We start from the raw sequence: 26837 nt of genomic DNA, 5'->3' as shown, positions 1-26837 counted from the left end.
CATCCCCATAGCATGATGCTGCCTCCACCATGCTTCACGGTAGGGATGGTGTTCTCAGGATGATGTGCGGTGTCAGTCTTGCACCAAATGTAGCGCTTAGCTACTTCCTCCACTTGGTCTCGGTCTCAGTCTCAGTCTCCCACATGCCCTCTGGCAAACTCTAGCAGAGATTTGATGAGATGAGATTTCTCTCCCATAAAGGCCAGTGTGAAGCACTCAGGCTATAGTTGCACTATGCACAGTGTCTCCCAGCTCTGCCATGGAAGACTAACTCCTTTAGAGTTGCCATAGGCCTCTTGGTGGCCTCCCTGACTAGTGGCCTTCTCGTCCGGATACTAAGTTTTTGAGGACAGCCTGATCTAGACAGATTCACAGTTGTGCCATATTCTCTCCATTTCTTACTAATGGATATTACTGTGCTCCAGGAGATATTCAATGCTTTTGAAATGTTATTATATCTGGTACCTGATTGGTGCTTTTGAAGAACTGTATTCCAGATTTGATTTGACTGTTCCTTCGTCTTCATGATGTAGTTTGGACTAACCAACTGTAGGACCTCCCCGAGACAGGTGTATTTAACCTGAAATCATGTGACACACCTTAATTGCAAAGAGGTGGACTCCATTCAACTAATTACATAATTTCTAAAGACAATTGGTTTCAACTCAATCAGGTGTGTCATATCAAAGGGGGTGATTACTTATGCATTCAATTATTTTCTGTTTTGTATCTGTAATTAATTTAGAACAATTTGCAGATTATATTTCTCACTTTATGGACATTTTCTGTGTTGATCAGTGGCAAAAACCATTAAATCCATTCTGATTTCATGTTGTAACACAATGACATGTGGAAAAGTCCAAGGGGGTGAATACTTTTGAGAGCCACTGTATACACCTGTCAGCAATGGGTGTGGCTGAAATAGCCAAATCCACTCATTAGAAGGGGTGGCCAAATACTTTAGGCCATGTAGTGTAAAAATACCAGACAGTCTGGTAAAATACTGTCTGGATGGCCCCCCAATTGCCACAGACATCTTTACATCTTCATATGTTGGGTTTGTCAAACAACAACAACAAAAAAACGTTATGAATAATGATCCCATGCTAGTTTGCACTGTTTTTTAGGCTCCAGAGCTGGAGCTGGGGCAGTTGGAGCCAGCAAACCCCGAGCACTGCCAACCCTATTACGTAGCCTATATTTGATACATGGTCAACCACCGAAACTCAAGACAAAACAATGACAAAACTAAATGGGCAGGGTACTTAAACACACTCATTATGTGTAATGGAAACTGCAGCTGCATAGCCAAATGCAATGTGAATGAAAATGATAAACATAATTGAAACATGGGATATTATAGTCCCACTTAACAAACGTAGAAACTTTACAAAAGCATGAGGTCCTAATGCACGGTTATTGGATTCGCAAGATGCACATATTTATAAAACACATGAGGGCTTTTGATGACACTGTCAGACGCTCTTGGTTCGCTGCACAATGCATCACAAAAGTACTGTATGGTGAATAATGTAGGTCGTCAAATTGTATTCTTCATTGACCCAGTTGAGCATTTATCCGAGCGAGTTCTGCTTTCACGATAGACTGCATTCGCGATGGTGGTGCGCATGCGCAGTTTATTTTTATTTTTGTGGCATTGTGGTCCATCATTTGTCTGCAGAGGCTATTTCTCTGTGACTCTTATTACCAGCACACATACACAGATATATGCATTTCTTCTGCTCTGATACATAACACAAAAAATGCAAATGCACCTTCATGAAACAAACAAGTAAATCTTACTGAAATAATCAAAGATAGGCTACATCTTAGCTTATACCTGCTTAACATAAACAGAATAATCCATACTTTTTCATCATGACCATTGCATTTAGTATTATGTTGTATTCTTTGCTAGATCCATTCCATGCATAGGTGGACTTCAATCAAACTGCTGTTTTGCCTAAAGCCTTGATTATATCTAATATGTAATTATATAGTCGATTTAGGCTACAGGCATCTGCATCTAGACATGCTTCAGTAGCACCGCAGTGACTGCCTGTACTAGCAACGGTAACCAGGAAATGCTGAGCAAGGGCTGTTCCGGAAACCTGGCCGCATCCTCAGTTTGTGTTTGTCCTGGTGTCAAGTGTTGACAAATAAATAATTCACGTAAAAGTCACAGTAATTTGTCATTTGTAAAACAATTGCCTTCTGCTTCCGTATTATGAAAAAATAATAATAACACGGAAATGACGTAACCAGGAAGTATACACTGAGCGGCTAGTTCAAGCTTCGGAGCGCTAAAACAGGGAAGGCAGGTGAATAAAGCAAGTCTGTTCAGTTACGCAGATTGCGTACCGTTTTTGTCTTTATTATTGCAGTTGTCTACCTGATATTCATGTCATTATTACGTTATTATTCTAATGGGTCTGTTACTGTTAATCGACGACAAGCCTTTTGGAGGGGACATCGCTTTGTGACCTGCATGTTCACCACATAGTAAGTTGTTTTGCTCTATTAGTGTGTAGAGTCTGCTTTATCCCATGCTATTATTATTATTATTATTATTATTATTATTATTATTATTATTATTAAGCGCTTAGTACTCATATGCAAAGTACTGCACAATGGACAAAACGTACAACTTTTGTTTACAGCGTAACTAACTACAAGAAGTACAGATTGTGAACCATCTCGTTATGTGTTTTATTGTGAGTTTGCTGGTGCACATATATCAGGGAGGTAAACCAAGCAATTTCAAGAACAATCATATAGTCTGAACTGTAAACTTGAGATTAGTTTTGGAGTTTTAAATCCCTTGGTTGTTTGCATTCATCTTAAGTTCAGTAAAATCAGTATAAAGAGGTTAGTATTGTGGTACATGTCTACACAACTGAAGATGTAGGAAATCCAGTTAGCAGTTGAAGAAAACAATTTAAGGATGTGATGGAAGATAGAAATATGGGACCTATTGAAGGATTTGTCTTGGTTAATAAAGTGTGTGTGTGAATCTTGTCTTCATTAATGTGATCATGTTTTAAAATGTTATTTTCTACCCCAATCAAACACCCCACTACAATGTTTTCAGGCGATGGCAGGCAATGAACCCTTATATGGCGAACTCTGTCTTATTGACCAAAACATAAAGAGGTATGTAATACAGGCCTATCTCACGTGTAATGGTTGTAATGGTTGTGATTCAGCATTTGATTGGTGGATCTTTTAAATGAAATTAAATATGACATGAATTATCTAAGATACAATTTAGTTTTAGTTAGGAAATGTGATTGTTTTTATGTACTCTGAACGTTTACAGTAGTATAATTTCAATGCTAACTTTCTCCATGGTTATGATATGGTGTTTAGTACTGACAACTTTACCCAAGGCTGACACTCCACAAACACCCAATAGATGCTGTTCTATTTGCAAATTTTGTACTTGATACCTAAATAAACATTTGTTTTTAATGTTGAGATTTACTGTGCTACTTACTGATATTTGTAAAGTTTTAATTTTTTTTCCCTGCAGTTTGTTAGACATTCCTCTCAGTGAAAAACTCAGATCTGTGAATCTGCACTGTAATCAGATATCTAAGATAGAGGGCTTGGCATTTGCGTGGCAGCTGAGACACTTGGATCTCTCATCTAATCAGATAACTTGTATTGAGGGCTTGGGTTCACTCGCCTCCCTGCGAACTCTCAACTTGTCATGTAATTTAATAACAAAGATAGAAGGTATGTATTCCATGGGTATTATTATTATTATTATTATTATTATTATTATTATTATTATTATTATTAATACATTCAATTAAGTTACTGTTTTGTATATATCCTTAGATAACTCTCTTATTGGATACCAGGAGAACTAATTAGACTGTATGATATGATACATATAACATTTAAACCTTTAACATTTAATGTGAGATCATTTTCCAAATTATATATATACGAACTTTATACATTTCTATTAGAACATTTGCTTCAATTAAACCATTTATATCATGCAGTGCAATCCAGTAGCATGATTAAAAAATGACAGATTTCCACTCTACTTCATCTTGATTTACAAATAGTAGAAAGTTACTTTTGACAATAAAGTAAACCTTGATAAGGGTTTTGTACTTTGAATGGGTTTAGCCTTTAGTGTTATTATATACACAATGTGATTTTCAAACCTATTTTTTTTCTACAGTTAGTATTTGTAAAAGCTGCTTGAAAAATAATGATTCATGGTGTTTCTTCAAAAATACATACTTCTTATGAGCTATTCACACCACGAAGCCTAAACTCTGTTTTATAGGTTACTGTTTTTTGTTTTTAAAAATCTTTGTTTGCCAGTTTACTCTTCATGTGCTAGCCGCTCTTAAAAAATGTCTTATTAAATACATTGCCTCATGTTTTCCTTTTAAAAACATTCCTTCTTAATGTTTACTCATTTGCTGGTATCATACTTTTTTCCTATAGCCTATTTCCTGGTTCTGTAATTTAAATGTACTTCTGCTTCTATTTTTATTTTTTATTTGACAGCTTTGAGGCTTAAACTCATTAAATTTGTTTTAAATTAGGTAATTGAATGTAGTACATGTTCACAGATATTTCTATTAAAAAATGTAAATCAGAAGATCTGACAAACTGCAGTATGTAATTATTTAAATCAGATATGTGTTCCACACTGTAGTCTGCAGGCCTTATTTTTTTTTTATCAAGTCTCATTGCAAATAGAATGAATGCACTTAAAGCAAGTAATGCAAGTAATAATAATAATAATTTGGATGTACCACACAGGTACAGGTAAATAGCTCAAATAGCACCCAGCGTGGCAAGCATTTAAATTCTTAAACTCTTAACCACTGTTTAATATTTAAGAATTAATGTGGACAATCATGCTTGTAATTAATCTATGTATTAAATTCCTGCCATACTGGTGATCTGCTCCATAATGAAAAGCATTTTTTAAATTTAAATGTATATAATTTTTAATGAAATTGTTAAACTCACTAACTACATACAGCATACAGTTGCTGGTTGATCTATTGATGTGTGTTGAATGAATAATGTTATGATTATAACTTACATGTTCTTTATTTTTCTCTTTTCTTATAGGACTTAACGGGCTAGTGAATCTTATTAGACTAAATGTGTCTTACAATCACATAAGCGACTTAACAGGTAAGTGTAAAATGCATTGTGTGTCATAAATACATGTTACATTGTGCAGAATGCTTTACTTCAATTAAGCTTTAAAATACTGGACTTTACATTGCTTAATAGAAAAATGTCTATGAACTTTGGTTTTGAAACTACAGGTCTGCTATACCTTCATGGGACTTGCCACAAGCTGAGATATCTGAATCTCCAGAGTAACCATGTGAGCAACATGAGCCAGTTGTTGCAATGCATGCTGGGACTACAGTGTTTGTCTGAACTCACCCTGGGAATGGATGGTAACGGCAATCCAGTCTGTCTTTCCCCAGGTAGGTGGGTATATTGGAATGATTAATAAAATGCCATTTAAAAACACTTAGATTATACTTTTCTTTATATTAACCATTAATTAAAGCATATGCATGTGAAATATTTTAAAATCTATATACAGTACTGTGCAAAAGTTTTAGACGGGTGTTAAAAAATGCTGTAAAGTAAGAATGCTTTCAAAAATAGACATGTTAATAGATTATATTTATCAATGAACTAAATGCAAAGTGAGTGAACAGAAGGAAAATCAAAATCAAATCCATATTTGGTGTGACCACCCTTTGCCTTCAAAATTATTGAACAATAAAGATTTCTATCTATGTTTTAAAGGCTATCGGGAGATTCTTTTCCAGTCTTTACCTCAATTGATGGTCCTTGATGGTTTTAACTGTGAGGGTCAGCCTGTTGTTTCGGACAAAGACAGTCCAAATGATGTACCTGGTCTGGAAGACTTTGCTGAATATTTAATATCTTCTGACACTACTGTGAATGCAGGACAGGTGGGTATTTTAGAGTGAAAGTTTTTTACAATCTAACTACATTGATATGTTATGGCCTTAATTTATGTGACAGAAAATAAATTTGATTGTAATTCAGATGAATAATTTTGTATCATTTTTACTTGCTTATTAAGTGTCTCTGTGATTCAGTTCATGAATATTTTTTGATTGGTTATTATTATTGTTGTTATTATTTATTTCTTAGCAGACACCCTTATTCATGGCAACTTACAAAATATAAGCGCAATACAAAGTGCAAAAATACAGTGCAGTTCAAGGCATAAAACATATTACAAATTCCAATTTAGATAATACAGTGCAATTCAAAGCATAATGTATACAATATATGGGGTCTTACATCCTGGATTGTAAAAGCTGATCATTCCATTAAAGCGAATACAGAAGACAGAAGAGCATAGTTGTGTTAATACTTTTAGCATTCCACTTCTTACTACATTTCTGAATAGTTATTGAAAATATTACAAGTTGTTGAAGGAAGTTATACATTTTGGGGGACATGAAAAGAGAGTTATAAATATTCCAAGGTAATTGAATTCTGACAATTTTTAGTCAGTCACTTTCAATCAGTCCTAAAGTCAGAAAATATGTAAGAAATTCAGGGTGATGAACTGATATTTGCACTTCTTATTCCTGTAGATTACTCTACATCTTTGTTTGATTAAAATTATTGAGTCTTTTGTAATTCACACTGTATATTAGTCCAGTTTTTGTTTTTGTTTTATTAGCCCCTGCGATTAAATTGTCTACTTGTCCTTTCTCAATCTTTGCAAACACTCTGTCAATCTAAGACTGTGGAGAGAGAGTATTATTATCACAAAGCTTGCTGCATTAACACAATCATTGAATCATGTTTGCTGACAGCAGATTGAATGAATATGTCAGAGTGGAATGGGATTTTTATATATTTTTTCCTTAAGTGTTTCTTTAAATTGGTCTAACAATTCACTATTGCAGACAACTCATGATACACAGCATGTATACATTTGCATGCATTGTATTGACTTGATATGACAATTTAACAATTGTAAAGCACTGTTGAGACACACCAGTCATTTTTATGGAATTAGAAGACTTTACTTTCTCCATTACCCAGTTTACCTATTAATTTGTCTTCCAGCCTAATGTGGAAATGCCAATTGCCACCCCTCGTATCGATGAAGTGTTGACCCAATTTCGGGATCGCTTTAGTGCAGCAGCTGATGGAAAGCCAGAACGGGCTTCAGGAGAAAACACATATTCTGAAAAGCAGAGACGGAACGTGTCCTCCAACACTCTGTACAATGAATTACGTATAAAGAAACTGGAGCATCAGGTTTCTCAGCTTTTTCAGCAGGTGGGTTATGCCATTAAGGTCTGCACAGCATTGCAGGTCTTCGTCATTTATCAAATGTGAGATGCTTCCATTGCCATCTGTACACTTTTATAGTCATTATGAAAGAAACCTTATTCTGGGGAAGGTAATATTTCTATGTAGTATAACTTCAGTATACAGGTTGAGCATTACAAATAAAAAAGGACTAGCTCAAAGATACTGGTTTGAACAGCATTTGCAGAACATGGGCTGTTGTAACTTTTCATCCCTTATGTGCATCTGAATGTGTATAAATATATTGTAACTCTCCCTGCCACTGAGCAACTATTAGGTTATAAACCTTAGGAACCCATATGTGTCTTATACCGAAGGCCTGGTAAATTGAGAGAGTATATTTTTGCAATGCCTGTTAAATAATTGTGACAGATTTCTCAGTTTTGAACTGTGGTGGGTGCCTGCCAGAAGGCCTGGTGGCTGATTGGCCAGGCATGAGGATGCAGCTTGTTTTGTCTCTCCATTGGCTGGTCAATCAGACATTTGTTCCCTGGAAACCTAAAAAATAAATATCATTGCTTTGTTTGAATTCGAGAGAGAAGCAGAGAGAGTGACAGTTTCAGCTCTGACTCGTATGTTTGATTGTTGTGATTTGTTGTTTTAGATCACAATATATCTATCTAGAGTGAATCAGAATTATTTTTCACGTTTATAACATTTTATTTTATACTGACAAAGCTGGTGCAATGTACTTATTGATTAAGGCATGTAATTATAATAGTTGGTGTAGTCTATACATATTTGTATATTATAGATTTTTGTTAAATCAGTCATAACGATGTTTGCATTGTCATTTTTCAGAAATATTAATATACCCAAAAAGTTAATAATTGCTCCAGGTCTTGAGGTTGAAATTTTATTTATTTATTTATTTAAAAATAAAACTTCTGCAGGGCCCAAACAATTCAAGTACTTCATCCTCCAATGTGCAAAAGGCAAAGAGAGATGTTGATCATACTTCAGAAAGCGAATGTGATGATGCCAGCAGAAATCGTAGGAAAGGGACGAGGAGAACTAGAATTCCGAGCTACAGAAGTGCTACAGCAGCTACCAGAAAGCAAATAACCAAAGACAAGAGAGGCAAGAAATCAGACAGGTATGAATTACTTTTTTATGTGTCAGAGCTTAAATTAATCGCCCAATACAATTTTAGTTTTTTCTTTGTAAAATATGTTTCTGCGTGAACACAGTTACAAATCTCATGATCTAAAACAAACAGATAAAGATCTATACATAAAGCAAAATGTGTAGGAGGTGCACTTAGTTTTGAGTCCAGTATGATTATGATTTTATTAATATATAATGTATGATGGTACACATGTAATGCCTACATGTTATATAAAATCAGAATAATTAAATGCATTATAGATATACTAAATTACATAGAGAAAGATCTCTAATTTATTCAGTTTCAATCCAAAACCAAAAGACAAATCTTTGTACATTTACCAGCTGTGAAAATTAATATGTGATACAATGCCTTTTAGGAAATAATGGATTGCTTTTATGCAAATACAGACACTGGACAAGTTTGTATTATGTGAATTTCACACTTTTGGCATTTTAACAGTTCTGTGTTCTGTTGGCAGTGACTTGACAAAATAGTTTAATTAATGGTTTACTTGTGTAATTCACAGGATTATTATGATTTTGTTTAGCCATTATTTTACTTTGTTTTGTTATGCCTTACATTCAGGCCTACAAGCAGTAATAATAATAATACATACACAATCCCCACTTTGTTTGCTAGAAATAAGAGAAAAAAGATACAAAGCTAGATTTAATATGTTTTATTGCATTTTGTCTTTAACACTGCTACATGACCCAGATTTTTGTTTTACAGCACAAAAAGGTGGTTGTTCCTTGGTTCTTTTAGAATTTTCTGTCCACAATTGCTTATTGATTTTTACCAGTTCATCTGTCAGGGAAAAGCACGCACTCAGGGCTAATCACACTGTCAGAAGCACATTTTTTATTGTTGATTCCTGCAGCATTTTGAGTTGGTGCTCTGTCTGCAGGTGACAGTGATGACTTTTAGAGGAGTCATAGGCAACTGGATCAATATCTATAATCAGATGATTGGACTTTTACAGAACATAGGCCTAGACCAAATCAAAACTTTGACGTACTCACAAATCTCAAATTACAAACATGTAAGCAATCACAGTTCAATGTATTTTTAGAAGCTGCTTTCTGCTACTTATAAATGAAAACGCGCTAGGGTACAGGTTTGTTGTTTGTGACTTTGCAAGTAGGACAACGTTTTCATTTGGTACAGGCCATAGTATGACTTATTCGTATAAACTTATATATAAGCTTACGTATATTACTTACGTATAAGCAAGATATTGCACACCCCCCGAACTTCACGGAGCTCCCATATACCCCGGTTGTTCTTTAATACATTATATAAAGCAAAATTAAGTTATTTAACCATTTTTTATTGTTTCAAAGAATCTCAACAGTGTATTTGCATTGTTTATATTCATGAATAACCTGTCTTTCCAGTGAGCAAGATGTACCTACTGCAAAGAGCTCAAAGACCGCAGCTTCTCCTCTCAGGAAGGAGGATTCCAACAGTACATCCCCCAGTGCTGAGTGGGTTGATAATGGAAATCAGAAGAAAAGAGGACTGAAAACAAGGCAGATTGTTCTAGACGATAAGAGACCAAACACAACCGAAGAAACAACATACAGAGTACTTCACGTTTCCTCTTCAATTTCAATTCTATAATGATGCATTTTCCCCTGTTCAGTTCATCTAAAATCTTGTGTGATCTGATTCACAGGTTAATGGAGTGTGTGGATTGATTTAAAAAAGCTTTACTTTGAGAAAATGACCATCTTTTTCTATTGCACAGTGCATTATGGTTTTCAGTCTCACTACTGTGAGGAGAAAATATCTGGCAGTACATTCATTTTATATAACGTCAGCCACATTAACCACTGCTGCTGAGCAGGTGTTTGGTGATATTAAGTGGGCACTGGTTAAGATTAATCTGACCTTGTTCCAAAGATATGTAAATGCTACCACAGTGATTAGCTCTTCTTACTTTAAGTAGTCAACAATGTTTTTTATACAGATATATTATATTTGTGTTTAATTATATATATATATATATATATATATATATATATATATATATATATATATATATATATATATATATATATTGTCCTCACCCCCAGCTCTTACAGGAAAAAACACCGTCACCCCCCCCCCCACACACACACACACACACAGGAGGAAACAGTGTCAGCATCCCCCTCCACACACACCCCGGAAATATTCTGCCTAGGGCCCCTACAGACTCTAGAATCGCCACTGTGTGTCTCACAATAAATTAAGCTGCCCATAAAACAAGATTTTCTGCCAGCCTTCCTGCTCTGTACCTCTCTTAAGGTCCATATTTTTGCTTATTTTGTGCATTCGCTACAATCCTGGAAGAGGAATCCTTGCTCTCGCTGGTTTATCATGATTTTATTGACCACTTCAATTAAGTTTATTAACATGATTTTTAAACAGTTTTTCTGTTATGCAGGCCATCATTGAGGAACTTGACCAGGAAAGAGAAAGGAGATGGAAAGCTGAGCAGGCTGTGAAGAAACTGACGGAGCAAATTAAAGACTTGCAGACTCGTGCCATGGAAGAAAAGGACCTACAGCACATGGCAGTGCACACCAGTGATCGGTACACACTCTCTTGTTCTTTATCCTTTAAAGAAGATACCGGTTATTTAGCCATTAGTTGTTATTCCCACATATCTCTGAAGTTTGTATCTAAACCAGTAACCATCAAATAATTTTATGAAATTAGTTTCATGGTAAGCCAAGAATGCAGTCCTCCAGCACCAATACAGCGCTCCAACATGTGATGCATCACACGCAATTAACAATAGTGAATTTAATGAATTGCGTTGTTTTCATCTGACTACTTATATATTCATGACTCAAGTTGTGTTTTATAGCATAGTCTTCATCAGTGGTCCATAACCTGCTATCGATCACGAGTGTCGTTCTCGAAGGAGTTGATCTTGAACATCTCAGCAGCAAAACACGGTCGTTCTTCACTATGAAGTCTTGTGCAGTTTTGCAATGCTTTTCTTATTAATGTTATTATTCAGATACAATTTTGTTGGTCAAGTTTATAAAGAATGATTTATGATTATGGAAATGTTGCAATTTTCTCTAAGTACACTTATATAAAGAGATGAGCTTTAATTAGTTTCAAGCTGAGCGGAAACCTTGAATTTGAAAACCAGTAGCAATTAGCCTGTCATTAGAAATCCAGTTTGATGCAAGGAGCTTTAAGATTGTGCTTCTAATTTTGATTTAGAGACGGCAAGCTACATTTTAAGCTTTTTAAGTGTATTTTTAGTGATATCCTTCCCTTTTTATTGTGAACTCATATGAGCAAATGTGTTCATAAGCCCAATCTGAAACTCTGCAAGAGCATCTGAAAATTCTCTCCAGAGCACCTCAGAAAGCCCCAGAGCGCATGTTTGTTTTCTTTAGCTTTCAAGCAAACTAAAATGTTTTTTTGTTTTTTAATACTTGGTTTGTTGTCATTATTAGACAAATATACAGATCATTCTACACAAATGCATGGGTTGAATGCCTTGTTTTTAAAGATTTTGTGCAGTTCTTATATTTCCAGGGTATTTTTATGACTTTACAGTACTGTGAAAAGTTTTAGACAGGTGTTAAAAAATGCTGTAAAGTAAGAATGCTTTCAAAAATAGACATGTTAATAGATTATATTTATCAATTAACTAAATGCAAAGTGAGTGAACAGAAGGAAAATCAAAATCAAATCCATATTTGGTGTGACCACCCTTGCCTTCTAAACAGCATCAATTCTTCTAGGTTCACTTGCACAAAGTCAGGGATTTTGTAGGCATATAGTCAGGTGTCTGATTAAACAATTATACCAAACAGGTGCTAATGATCATCAATTCAATATGTAGGTTGAAACACAATCATGAACTGAAACAGAAACAGTTGTGTAGGAGGAATAAAACTGGGTGAGGAACAGCCAAACTCAGCTAACAAGGTGAGGTTGCTGAAGACAGTTTACTGTCAAAAGTCATACACCATGGCAAGACTGAGCACAGCAACAAGACACAGGGTAGTTATACTGCATCAGCAAGGTCTCTCCCAGGCAGAAATTTCAAGGTAGACAGGGGTTTCCAGATGTGCTGTCCAAGCTCTTTTGAAGAAGCACAAAGAAATGGGCAACGCTGAGGACGGTAGACGCAGTGGTCGGCCAAGGAAACTTACTGCAGCAGATGAAAGACGCATCATGCTTACTTCCCTTCGCAATCGGAAGATGTCCAGCAGTGCCATCAGCTCAGAATTGGCAGAAAACAGTGGGACCCTGGTACACCCATCTACTGTCCAGAGAAGTCTGGTCAGAAGTGGCCTTCATGGAAGACTTGCGTCCAAAAAGCCATACCTCTGACGTGGCAACAAGGCCAAGCGACTCAATTAGGCATGAAAACACAGGAACTGGGGTGCAGACAAATGACAGCAGGTGCTCTGGACTGATGAGTCAAAATTTAAATATTTGGCTGTTTGTTCGCCAAAGGGCTGGAGAGCGGTACACGAATGAGTATCTGCAGGCAACAGTGAAGCATGGTGGAGGTTCCTTGCAAGTTTGGGGCTGCATTTCTGCAAATGGAGTTGGGGATTTGGTCAGAATTAATATTCTCCTCAATGCTAAGTACAGGCAGATACTTATCCATAATGCAATACCATCAGGGAGGCATCTGATTGGCCCCAAATTTATTCTGCAGTGTGACAATGACCCCAAACATACAGCGACAGAGCCCTGATCTCAACATCATCGAGTCTGTCTGGGATTACATGAAGAGAGAGAAGCAACTGAGGCTGCCTAAATCCAGAAAAGAACTGTGGTTTGTTCTCCAAGATGTTTGGGCCAACCTACCTCCCGAGTTCCTTGAAAAACTGTGTGCAAAGTGTACCTCGGAGAATTAATGCTGTTTGAAGGCAAAGGGTGGTCACACCAAATATTGATTTGATTGATAAATATATTCTATTAACATTTATTTTTGAAAGCATTCTTACTTTATAGCATTTTTTCACACCTACCTAAAACTTTTGCACAATACTGTATATATACATATAAATGTGGTGACCATCACCATCAGCCAATCTCAATCAAATGCACCAAAGAGCATACAGCCAGGAATTCCTTTTAATCTCTTTGTATAGTGTCTGGATATGACATATTGAAGGGCACAATGTACTGTAATGCAATAATTGTCAGGATGGATATGGTTGGGCACAGCCATTTAAGGCCTTATAGTTTAAAAGTATGTTTTAATCTTAATTTTTGTCATGGTAGAAAGAGCCATTGTTAAATGGTAAAATAGATGTGGTATAAAGCTGAAATGTAGTAGTTGGTACATCAGTACATCAGTCAAAGCAGGCATAATTATCAATAGAGAGAGTTGCACTTTAAATTCTTAATTGTAAGTATAATAAAAAAATATAATAATGAGCATTAAACATTAAAGAAAAAATAATTGTTTTTCTGCATCATAAAATGTCATCAGAAAGGCCACTTGTGGATATAAACCATTGTGTTTGAACATGATGATGCCCCTAAATATACAGCATTTAAAGAAAACGTGATGTCTCCTTAGAAAACTTTTCCGTCTGTAAGGAATGTTTGTACCTGTATCATGTTCAAAGGTTAAAGGAGATGCTTCTAAAGGAAAAGGCAGAAAAGGGCAAACTCCAGGCCAGAGTGGAGGAGCTGACTGAGAGCAGAGACTCTCTGGTCAATGCTCTGCGCCAGTCCAAGGACAGTGAAGAGCAGCAGCAGCGAGCCCTGCTAGGCCTGGAGGAGAATGTGGCCAAGATTGAGGTCCTAAGGGCACAGCAGCAAGCTGAGGAGGTACTTCTGTGACTCATTTAAAATGCAATAAAGATAAGTGTCTCAGAGCAACATGGAGGAAACTTCAATATAGTCAACCCTTTCCTATGGTATACAATTGCACAACCCAAAATTATCCAGTGCTGGCCTTGTGCAGTAAAGCTCATTTCAGTTTAGCAAAGTAAGAGAGCACACTGCAGGAAGCTTCAGTGCCGTTCAGAAAGGTGAAAGACAGTCAAAGACAGTGCTTTCCAAACCCAATCCTTGTGGGCCCCTATCCAACAGGTGTTATAGGTAACATTTAATCATCAGTTTCTTAACACCTGGAACCATTTCAATGTGATCAATTAAGCAGGTGATTTGTGAAATTAAGTCATACATAGATTTGGTATAAGTAAAATGAACTACCCTTCCCTTTCAGCCCTCAATGACAAGCATTCCCTTAATTGAACAAGTTATTTACTTAATTGATCAATAACGTCTAGGGTGTTGAAATTATCGATTATGGGTGACTGACAGAACTTACTGGATAGGGGCTCTCCAGGACCGTGTTTGGGCACCACTGGTTTAAGCATTACAATTCCTGCAGTATACAGCACAAGATTATACCACTATGTACAGTATACTGCAATTTAACACCAATTGTATTGACTCTTCATGCCCCCAGTTTTGAGTTGGGGAATCTCAATGACGTTCACAGTCTTTATGAACCTGACTGATCTGATCCCTCAATTCCCTGAAATTATATTAAACAATAAAACATCCAATACATTTTCTTGTATTTTTTAAGACGAGTCATTAAGTGAAGAATGCATTACATTGTATATGATCGCAATAGCAACTCACATTATTTAAGTATTGAAGGTCATTTTAATAAGTTAATAAATAAAATCACCTTAAATGCTATCTCTGTATTGTTTTTGTTTGTTTTTTATATATAAAATAAGGGGTCCAGCCTAGAGATTGAAGCACTAAAATTGCCTACTTGTCGAGTGGGAACAGTGCTGTCTTTGTGCTATTCTTGTTAATGTAAAACTCTTAACACTTGAGAAAGTAGAGCCCCTTTTTTTTTTTTTTTTACTTGCAGATGAGGAAGAACCAGGAGTTGGAATTCAAAGCAGTGGCTCTGAAGAGGGAGGTGGAGATTCTGCGAGCATCAATCCGCCAACACAAGGACAAACTACAGCAGCTGCATGAACTTCTGGCATCCAGAGAACAGGTTCACAGGTATCCACAGAATAAAGTATGGGAGAGATTGGGACACCCTTTACTACACATCCTCATTTTGAGTCTCTTCACCCTTCCAGGACACTTTATTTCACTAGACTGGTCATTCCCACACTGGCTTTCCATTTCATTTTGTTGGAAAAACTCTGTCTCTCGCATGTATTGCATTTCCAGAAAAATAGAGATAAACATGACTGATTTCCTGTTACCTGCTTAGGAAGGAACTGGAGTCCAGAGTGACAGTGACCGGCCCGGAGTTCAGGGAGGCCATGGCTAGAGAAGTGGCAGCGGTGGATCAGAGACACACTCAGCAGATGACCGAACTGCAGGAGAACATGGCAGCTGTGAGGCAGCAATACAAGGACCTGGAGGATGAGTTCCGCATGGCTCTCACAATTGAGGCTACAAGGTTTAAAGAGGTATAAAAGTCTGTCACCTTTAAGTTCAGTGCTATATAAAATATCTCCCAAAGCACATTTCTCATAATTTAGTGCTCTACAGCGCTATTACCAGTACAACTCTATTTTATTTTTTATCTTTGAGGGTTTATAAATGTAATGTAACCTTTTGCTTTGCCTGAGGCTAGAAAATGTATAATTTCCACTGACTATTTTTTCTCACTAGATGATTATAGTGGCTATAGATATAACTTAATACACTGCTTCATTTAACTCACTTGAGAACTTTCAGTTTTCTGAAGAATGAAAATTAGCTTTTTGGCATATGGTGTATTGCTGTTGCATACACTGTGTAATAAAGTGTAGTAAAGTATTTTGGTAAATATAGCATGCATGACATACTAAGGGATATAGATATGTTTGTGTCAGTGTTTATTTTCACAATATTGTGTCTCCCCTTACCAGAAACATTATGTAATCAAGCTTTTCCCCTTTTAGATTTTGGATATCATCTGAAAATCACACTTTTTATTTAATTTAATTTTTTTATGTCCACAGGGACTCTGATTTATTTTAGGGTGAAGAAACACCTTCACATGTTGCTAATGTATTGAACTAAGGAAGACAAAAACACTCAGATAAAGGTTTTCCTTCACCAAAATAATAATTAAAAAACACATGAAGCCAAATTTGTGTTTCCTGTGTGTATGTATGTATTAATTTACTCATTCATTACAGAAAATTCAACCGTGATTCTTGAGTAGAGTCTAACTTGGATCTGTACAATACCCCTTTATTATTCAGTATTTAAGTTAATTGTACAAAGTCCATTTTTAAATGCATGCCCTTAGAAGCAAAGCATGTCAAATTCTGATTTTTTTTTTAGTTTTTCCTTTTTTATTTTTCAGTTTTTGGTTTAAGTGATTCTTACACCGATCAGCCATAACATTATGACCACCTGCCTAATATTGTGTAGGTCCCCCTTTTGCCGCCAAAACAGCCCTGACCCATCAAGGCATGGACTCCACTAGACCTCTGAAGGTGTGCTGTGGTATCTGGCACCAAGACATCAGCAGCAGATCCTTTAAGTCCTGTAAGTTGCGAGGTGGGGCCTCCATGGATCGGACTTGTTTGTCCAGCACATCCCACAGATGCTCGATTGGATTGAGATCTGGGGAATTTGGAGGCCAAGTCAACACTGTGAACTCGTGATTCATCAGACCAGGCCACCTTCTTCCATTGCTCCGTGGTCCAGTTCTGATGCTCACGTGCCCATTGTGGGCACTTTCGGCAGTGGACGGGTCAGCATGGGCACCCTGACTGGTCTGCGGCTATGCGGACCCATACGCAACAAACTGCGACACACTGTGTGTTCTGACACCTTTCTATCAGAACCAGCATTAACTTTATCAGCAATTTGAGCTACAGTAGCTCGTCTGTTGGATCGGACCACACGGGCCAGCCTTCGCTCCCCACGTGCATCAATGAGCCTTGGCTGCCCATGACCCAGTCGCCGGTTCACCGCTTTTCCTTCCTTGGACCACTTTTGATAGGTACTGACCACTGCAGACTGGGAACACCCCACAAGAGCTGCAGTTTTGGAGATGCTCTGACCCAGTCGTCTAGCCATCACGATTTGGCCCTTGTCAAAGTCGCTCAGATCCTTACGCTTGCCCATTTTTCCTGCTTCTAACACATCAACTTTGGGGACAAAATGTTCACTTGCTGCCTAATATATCCCACCCACTGACAGGTGCCATGATAACGAGATTATCAGTGTTATTCACTTCACCTGTCAGTGGTCATAATGTTATGGCTGATCGGTGTATAATGCCCCTTTGTGAAAAGATGCTCTGTGTTAACCATGTGACTCAGTGGCGAGTTCCCTGACACTGATTCTGTGTGCTCTTCCTGGTGAAGGTGAAAGACGGTTTTGACCACATGACCGCAGAGTTATCCGAACACAAGAGAGCCCTGGCCAAGTCACAGCAGAAGGAGAAGCGGTCTGCATCTCTGGTCCAGGAGCTGACAGCCATGGTGAAAGAGCAGAAGGCAAGAATAGCAGAGCACATTAAGTCCAAGCAACAATCTGTCTCAGAGCTGAAGGTATGAACCTATTAGGAATAGCATGGTTGCAGGTGTAACATGAAAGAGACCAGCTGATGACTGCCTGAATCAAATCTGTTCATGATATCAATCCCTCATTTGGGCTGTGGGAATAAATGAACAATTGTGCATCAGCTGAAATTACCTAACTTAATGTCATGATGCTAGCAAACAATTCATGCAGAAAGTAACCAAAAGTGGAACTGCAGAGGATTAGTCAAGGACAAGAAAATACAAAATAATTACAATGGTTCTATTGGCTATCAATTAAGTTGCCGCTGTGAGCCTGGTAATTTAATGTCTACATGCTGCTGAAGAGCTTTCTTTGAGATAATGTCATGGTTTTTTTTTTTTTTTTAATAGTTTTTATATATATATTATAGTGATTTATATTTAAATGCAAGATATCTATTCAGCCAAATAGAAATAACTATAAAATATATTTGTATATATTCCTTTTGCATTCAGAGTCAAATCCGATCCTTGGAATCAGTAGTGGAAGAAGACAAGAGACACTGCGTTCAAATTGAGCTCCTGAAGCAAGATAAGTCAAAGCTGATTTCCCAGCTCACGGCTCAGGAGTCCGTGATTGATGGCCTCAGAGCAGAGAGGAGGATATGGGGGCAGGAGCTGGCACAACAAGGTAGAGGGACAGCGCTTTTTGAAGAGATAAATTAATATCTGTCGTTCTATAACATGCTTATGGGTGGCAATACGATTTAATGAGTAGTATTATAAACATGCTTAAAAAGCTATAAACACTGCATGCTTCTAGGCATTATCTCCAATCAGTTCTACCATTTAATTTATTTACCCACTTCTAAGAAATCATATTGATTAGTTCTTACCAAGCACTCAAAGGGGGGGAAAGACAGTACTGACAGAGAGAATTAAAGTGAATTAAAGCAATTCAGCATGATCTGAAATTGTCACATCCCTCTTAGTTGTGTAAATTTGGAAATACAGTTAGACTGTATTAATCTTGGGTTAGAGTTAGTTACGAGTTATTGTTGAGAATGGGGTAGTGTAGGCAAGTGTTGGTGGTAAGATTAGTGTTGGAGTTAGGTTTAAGATTATGGTTATAATCACAGTCTATGTACTGTGTATAGATGAGTTATGTTTAGGATTTAGATTACAAAGAAGAGCAAATTGTGTTGGTATTAAGAATTAGCTTTTAGTGATGGGAGTCTGCAAACAAACTAGGTTTGTTTAGAATTTGAATTTTAAGATAAATGTAGGATTAGGTCGTAACTGGTAGGGTTACTAACATTACATTACATTTTAATATTTTTCTATAAATGCTTTATTAATTCACAATACTAATTCCAGAACAAAATGTTTTCCCGTAGTCATTTGTGTAAAGTGTTTGTTGTTGTTGTTTTCTTTTTATTATTATTATTCTGCAAGGAGCTTCATCCAAAGTGACTTACATGGATTCACAAATTCTAACATTCTATGTTCTACGTATAAGACATATTACAGGGGAAACATTACTATGAAAAAACACGCACACATTATTAAAGCTACAAAAAACTTTGGTTGGCCAGTCACTTCCTACGGATGAGTTGTCATGCATGTTGATTACTGCAACATAGCCAGAAAAGAGTTGGATCAAACAGCTGTAATCTTTCGGTTCAGATGCCTTCTGTGAGAATATGAAGCTCGTGTATCAGAAAGCCTGCAAAGGGGGGCGCCTCAGTCTTGCCTCTGTGCTCCAGAGGGCTGCAGCGTTCCAGGCTTCACTCCAGCATCAGACTCTGCAGCTCCAGAGAACAGCTCATAAAATAGCCTGGAGCTCATACACAGTTAATCCCTCTACACACTTTATGCAAAGCCATGCAGCAGACATTTCTTTGACATTGTATAAACATGCCTTTTCTATATTTCAATCTTCGTCAAATACTGAAAACAAAATGTGTGTTGCATTTATGGCAACAGCTTAAAGAATATTCCCTTAATTGATGCTAGTTGCTGACTATAGTAGCTAACTACCTGTATTCTTTCCTTCAACTTTAGGCACTTTTATCCCTCCACTTAATGTAATGCCCCAGGCAGAATACAGTTTTAGTCAGTGAAACATGCTCCTCATAATATAATTTTGAAATTTGCAAGGAGCTCAAAATCAGATCTGTCATAATTTTATTATTTTTTTTTACAAAATTTTTGTTCACTTAAAGGGACTTCTGCCCTCATTTCCATGAAATCCCATTGCTAATGTTTTGCAGACTTTCTGTATTTAAAATTTTATTTTCTTGTTGTGTTTTCACTCACATTCTGGAATGCAGTTTTCTATAGTGTATAAATTAAAATCTCAACCAGAGGGCTTCAAACTTGCCAGAGTGTCACGGACTGTTGAATGATAAACCATTTCTGTATTTAACCATTTTAATTGTTCAGTGGGCATCACTGAAAAGGAGGCAAGCAATGATTAACTTTAACGCAAAGAAATACACATTCATTGTCCAGCTTGCCACACAGTAGAAATCGGGGGCATTTTCAAGTCACAGACACTATTGATCGGTTCAGCGTTAAATGCTTCTGGGGGAACTATATCTATAAACTAAATCAGTTATGTATGTTAATTTCAATGATTACTGTCAAAGGGGGGATTCATTGTTTACATCTCCCTTGAATATAGACTAACAATTTAAAGAGAATTATTGACAACAATGGTATAATTTCTGGACATTTCAGTTTCATTTTAATAAAAAGCACCTACATCCAGTCTTCAGTATCCCTTAGTATTCAGTACTGAACCTCACTATGTGAAGAGTCATGCTTTATTTTGTCAAATAGCAGTAAATTGTATTACAGACTTTTTAATCCACATTAATGTCCAGGAGGTTAGTTTGTGATTGAAACTGGACGAAAGCCCAGAAATAACAGGTTGAAAGTTCTAAGAAATATGCCCCTCTAAATTCAAAAGTCAGTGAAGCAGGAGACGGTCCACGTCCTGGAAGCTATTGGCATTCAAGGGTTGAGTAGCATGTATCATTTTAAGTATGCTGAACTGCAACCTCTATAATTGGAACAATGTGCAAAATACATTTTAGGTCGGGGGGGAAACAATCGCCCTATTCACAAAATAAATTAATTTCTGCTCAAAATAAATATGTGCTTCACGCCTGCTATGTTACTCAGTCAAGTGAAAAGAAATACCAAGAGGCAAGTGTGTTTTATTGTTCATTACCATTTATATTGCTCACACCACACATCACTGGCACACCGATATCAGACTCACACATGCACTTAGTCTCATGAACACATGCTGTCTATGTACTATGTATGTACATACCGTATATGCAGTTTTAGTCACACGTTTTCACACCTTTCATTTAAAACAATGTGATTTGATGATTCATTCAGTTTAGTTTAGGAACACAGCGTGACATGTCACATACAGAGGCCTGGTAAATTGGGATAATCTATTTTTGTCAACCTGTTAAATGATTGTGAGAAATGTCATACTAGGTTCTTCAGGGTTAATAAATATTTTTCATTAACTATAGTTTGTTGAACATATAAATAGCATAGATAAAGCTGTTAAGGTCACAGCTGAGTGTGGGCAAACTTTGGACCACCATTCATTTCTGTATAAAATACATATTTTCTTCAAAAGCATCGTCGGTTTCAAATGTAATAGCTAAAAAATCAACGAAGGACTGGAGGTCACAAGTGGATATTAAGTAGAGGTGTGTTTACAAATGAAAATAGACTTAATTATACAAGGATATGTGAAGGTCTCCAACAACCTACCCAGCTATGCAATTGAAATTGTCTTTCAGGTTGATTGACTAGTAAACTAAATGAGCATGGACTGAATGTCCCTTTTAAAAAAAGTCTTTGGGGCATGACAGCACAAGACCTTGGGTTTCCCTTTTACAAAATATGTCATTCTGAAAATATAAAAATGTATTATCAGACTGACATCGTTAGTCAACCCTGTGTAAGGAAACGTAGACTTAAAGTGAAGATTAAGAATGAAACCTGAAGATCTGTTTTCATAACTAATCATTCCTTATAGCACCCCAGAAATTAACTTTATTTACATGTCACATACAGTGGAAGTGAAATATCACTGAACTGCAGCACCACCTTGTGGACCTTCACTCAGAGCCAACAAATGATTCAAATAGTTCCTGGTGGTTCATTAATCTGAAACTATTTCACACATCTCTCTGGGTCTCATTTTGGTAAATTAAAACCGAAGAAATAAACTTATGGTTGATGTGAAACATACTGGAATCAGTACCCCAGTACCTGGTTGGGCTGTTTATTTTGTTTAAACTGCTTCTAGAGAGCATGACCAGCATTTATACACATCTCTCTCTTCAAAGGGGTATCTCTGGCACAGGACAGAGGCAGATTGGAGGCCAGGATAGATGTCCTTTCAACTGAAATAGAGTCTTTAAAGAAACAGAATGAGAGAGAGAATGATGCTTTGAAGATCAAAGCTAAGATTGTGGAAGACCAAACGGAGACCATCCGCAAGCTGAAAGAAGTAAGTTGCATCATGATTTACAGCTGAAAATATATGTCAACATTTAGAATTTAACATGACTATATAATCATATTGGGGAAATGTAAGTTGCTATGCATGTCATAGCCCTAATAGTCTGCATTGCAAGGTGTAAAAAAATTTGAATGAAGGACAACATACATTTTATTTAAAGACAAGATTAGATTGTGCTATTTAGGAAGAGCATATAATCAATTAATCTATATACTGTTAATAACTTTCTTGTGTCTTTGGTCTGATCCAACCCCCACCATCAACACATCTAAAAATAATACCACCTTTCACAACACAGCTAATAATAATCATGAATTAACTCCAAAGATCCTCTAAACACAAACAGTCCTTCTTGTTTGACCTGAACGATTGATTTTTTCTCAAGTGGAGTCTTTTATGTTAAGGGGTTACAGGAGAGAGACGAGCAGATACGGAAACTCCGTGAGGAACATCTGCAGGCACAGAAGTCCTTCCAGGAACAGCTGGAGTACGAGACGGCACCACTGCAAGAGCTGAGAGAGCGGGCCGAGCGGCTGAGTGACAGGAAAGAAGAACTGAAACAGCAGCTGGAAGAGAAAGAGGCAGAGTTGGAGGAAGTAAAAAAAGCATACAGGTACACAGATACTTGGCTTTAAAGCTGTAAAATTGATTTTTGGCAAGTAGCATAATGCACAGCTATGTTTGTTATAAGGCAGATGTAGAAGGGAGGGGGTATTGACTTAAACATGCAACATTATACACTCACCTAAAGGATTATTAGGAACACCTGTTCAATTTCTCATTAATGCAATTATCTAACCAACCAATCACATGGCAGTTGCTTCAATGCATTTAGGGGTGTGGTCCTGGTCAAGACAATCTCCTGAACTCCAAACTGAATGTCTGAATGGGAAAGAAAGGTGATTTAAGCAATTTTGAGCGTGGCATGGTTGTTGGTGCCAGACGGGCCGGTCTGAGTATTTCACAATCTGCTCAGTTACTGGGATTTTCACGCACAACCATTTCTAGGGTTTACAAAGAATGGTGTGAAAAGGGAAAAACATCCAGTATGCGGCAGTCCTGTGGGCGAAAATGCCTTGTTGATGCTAGAGGTCAGAGGAGAATGGGCCGACTGATTCAAGCTGATAGAAGAGCAACTTTGACTGAAATAACCACTCGTTACAACCGAGGTATGCAGCAAAGCATTTGTGAAGCCACAACACGTACAACCTTGAGGCGGATGGGCTACAACAGCAGAAGACCCCACCGGGTACCACTCATCTCCACTACAAATAGGAAAAAGAGGCTACAATTTGCACAAGCTCACCAAAATTGGACAGTTGAAGACTGGAAAAATGTTGCCTGGTCTGATGAGTCTGGATTTCTGTTGAGACATTCAGATGGTAGAGTCAGAATTTGGCGTAAACACAATGAGAACATGGATCCATCATGCCTTGTTACCACTGTGCAGGCTGGTGGTGGTGGTGTAATGGTGTGGGGGATGTTTTCTTGGCACACTTTAGGCCCCTTAGTGCCAATTGGGCATCGTTTAAATGCCACGGCCTACCTGTGCATTGTTTCTGACCATGTCCATCCCTTTATGACCACCATGTACCCATCCTCTGATGGCTACTTCCAGCAGGATAATGCACCATGTCACAAAGGTCGAATCATTTCAAATTGGTTTCTTGAACATGACAATGAGTTCACTGTACTAAACTGGCCCCCACAGTCACCAGATCTCAACCCAATAGAGCATTTTTGGGATGTGGTGGAACGGGAGCTTCATGCCCTGGATGTGCATCCCACAAATCTCCATCAACTGCAAGATGCTATCCTATCAATATGGGCCAACATTTCTAAAGAATGCTTTCAGCACCTTGTTGAATCAATGCCACGTAGAATTAAGGCAGTTCTGAAGGCGAAAGGGGGTCAAACACAGTATTAGTATGGTGTTCCTAATAATCCTTTAGGTGAGTGTATTAGTAGTTTTAACAGTTGTTCTGTTGATTATGCTTACGATTAGACACATGGAGAGTAAAATCTGACCGAATAATGAAATGGTGAAATTTCCAGTGGACACTCACAGTATTCTGTTCTGAAGGTTTGAGGAAAGTTGTAAGTTGTCATTTGTAGAAAAAAGTATTCTACACAGCGATGGTGTCTAGATCTTACAGCCAGTGAAGAAATGTGCCTGTGTTTGTTTGGTTTGTAAATCAGATTTCAACAGGACCCTGTATAAATGTGCTGTGAACAACATTCACAACACCTTGCACACTGTATAAGGAGACCCTGAAGCCATTGTTTTTATTTTGATATACTACTGCAGTGCAAAGAATAAGAATTGGCAGGACAAAGCAGAACTGCTGACCCGACTGGAAGCCCAAGTGAAGCAAATGAAGGACAACTTCGATGCCAAGGAGAGGAGGCTTGTAGAAGAAAAAGAAAAGGCCATCCAAGGCCAAAAGTAAGATGAACAATATATGCATTCAATTGTAAATGTTTACACACCCATTGTTGAACACTGCGGAAGACAATGAGTTTGATGTGACATTTGTTTATTTGAGAGGCATGAACAATTTAGTACAGAATCATTTTTCGAAGTCCCTTAATTTACATTTTTGTTAAAACATATATATAGGCAAGTAATATGATTCTCTCTTTTTGCCCCTAACTTCTAAGGTAAATTGTGTATTAAAAAGAAAAACCAGAGACATTGTAGGTCCTAGGAGGTTAATACAGACTTAGACGAAAAATTTGAGAAAATAATGGGATATAATTAAAGTCACTTCAAGCATGTGCTGCCGAAGCTAAAAGTCCTTGGTTGAGGTTTGTTTGGTAAAATGTGTGTAGGATTGTAGGAGAAATGCACTAAAATTAATTCAGTTTCAGATACAAGGTTTACAATGCAAGGTAAAAATGCAAACCCAGTACATTTTCAATGTTGTTTTATGTCAATATATTGTCCTTTCTTTCTGGTACTTTTCAGTCATTACAAAAGCAGTATGTGTGTTTTTTGTAACCCCCACCAACACGCACACAAAACTTTGAGGTTCTCTTTTCAGTGGATTTGAATCAGATTTCAGAAATCCGCTACAAAAATACTTCTTGATGCCAGTATACGGTTAGCTTTCTCTTCTGTGTTGTTGTAAATTATCTTATCAACCCCCTGCTGTTTCAGAGCTGCTGTGGAGAAGCTGCACTCTGTAGATGATGCCTTCAGAAGACAGCTGGAGTCGGTACAGGCGGCCCATCAGGCAGAGTTGCTTCATCTTGCCACAGAAAAGCAAAAACAAATAGAAGCAGCAAATCAGAAGGTAATACCAGCTGAATTATAAACCTCATCTCAGAACAAACACATGCTGTTGAGCCAGTATGATCTACCAAACTCTCTCAATTATCTTTAGAAAGCAGTTAATCTGGTCCACTTCCCTTGAGGTCTCCTGTAATGAGAAGCCTAGTTCTCTAAGATGTTTATCATACCAGAGATAACCGATAAATCAAAAGCACATATGCACCCAGGGTTTTCAGAATTGTAGACTTTGAAGATGTAACTTTGCTGTATTTTTTATATATTTTATTAGACATCAGAGTAACTTCCTAATTAATAAGGTTGGGGTGTGTTAATTTGTATTTGAACTAACCAGTATTAGACTGCATTCCAGAAATACAGAGATCAGCCTTGATTAGATTAAATTGCTGGACATTAGAGTGTACTAGGTGTCTTCAAGACTAACTAAAGCTGAATACTCCTATAGCAGTGGTGGCTAACCCTGGTCCTGGAGAGACACAGGGCCTACAGGTTTTTGTTCTATCCAAATCGTTAACTGCTTAATTGAACCAATTGTGTTTTTTTGGGAAAAGGGTATGATTCAATCCCACAATCGTACTCCTTCACCACCATTATTTTACAGTTGTAGCTCTTGCCGTTGATTATCTTAATCACTGTAGGTTTCTGGGCTGTGGGCTAAAAGCAGTGTATATGTTTGTAAGGTCTTTCAGGTTGAAGAAGAAATGAGACAGCTTCTTGAAGAAACTGCCAGCAGCAAAAGAAAGATGGAGGAAAAAATGAGAATACTTACAAGTGTCCTTAAAGACTTCCAGCAACAGTGAATGCTTCCATTTTTTCTTCAAGAGGACCAATTAAATTGATTCCACATACCTGCAACTTCTAGATTATTAATTTAAATACAATAGTAGGATCCAGCTATGACATGGTTAATTGTGTGGCTATCTTTTATTCATTCAAAATCTTAATATACAAGTCCACTGTAGGCTGGTATTTCACCATCCGCAAAACAGAATCTAAAACATTCCTTCCCAGTTTGAGTAATAGATTCAAGGG

The 26837-nt window shown here is 37.3% G+C and overlaps 1 protein-coding gene across 1 annotated transcript; it reads left to right on the top strand.

Annotated features, from left to right (window-relative positions):
* The first annotated feature begins 2222 nt into the window (after positions 1 to 2222).
* On the top strand, positions 2223 to 26605 carry lrrcc1 (leucine rich repeat and coiled-coil centrosomal protein 1). Its single transcript, XM_066723295.1, has 20 exons — positions 2223 to 2502; positions 3092 to 3153; positions 3533 to 3738; positions 5110 to 5175; positions 5313 to 5480; positions 5812 to 5981; positions 7120 to 7335; positions 8262 to 8464; positions 9877 to 10066; positions 10911 to 11059; positions 14086 to 14290; positions 15357 to 15496; positions 15714 to 15915; positions 17815 to 18000; positions 18469 to 18643; positions 22338 to 22501; positions 22918 to 23126; positions 24822 to 24959; positions 25674 to 25809; positions 26486 to 26605. Exons 2-20 carry the CDS (start codon positions 3095 to 3097, stop codon positions 26603 to 26605), a joined length of 3102 nt encoding a protein of 1033 aa, XP_066579392.1. The 5' UTR covers positions 2223 to 2502; positions 3092 to 3094.
* The last annotated feature ends 232 nt before the right edge of the window (positions 26606 to 26837 follow it).

This window comes from Amia ocellicauda, chromosome 2, assembly GCF_036373705.1.
Source record: "Amia ocellicauda isolate fAmiCal2 chromosome 2, fAmiCal2.hap1, whole genome shotgun sequence".
NCBI lineage: Eukaryota > Metazoa > Chordata > Actinopteri > Amiiformes > Amiidae > Amia > Amia ocellicauda.
Note: the sequence above shows the minus strand (reverse complement) of the source record. Positions and strands in the feature narration are given on the sequence as shown.

What these genes read in the sequence shown, in the direction of transcription:
- lrrcc1 (XM_066723295.1), top strand. Translation starts at nt 3,095, where the DNA reads ATGGCAGGCAATGAACCCTTATATGGCGAACTCTGTCTTATTGACCAA. An exon ending in TTTCTCAGCTTTTTCAGCAG is followed by an intron (nt 7,336 to 8,261) that starts GTGGGTTATGCC and finishes AAACTTCTGCAG; the next exon opens with GGCCCAAACAATTCAAGTAC. An exon ending in TCCAGAGAACAGGTTCACAG is followed by an intron (nt 15,497 to 15,713) that starts GTATCCACAGAA and finishes TTACCTGCTTAG; the next exon opens with GAAGGAACTGGAGTCCAGAG.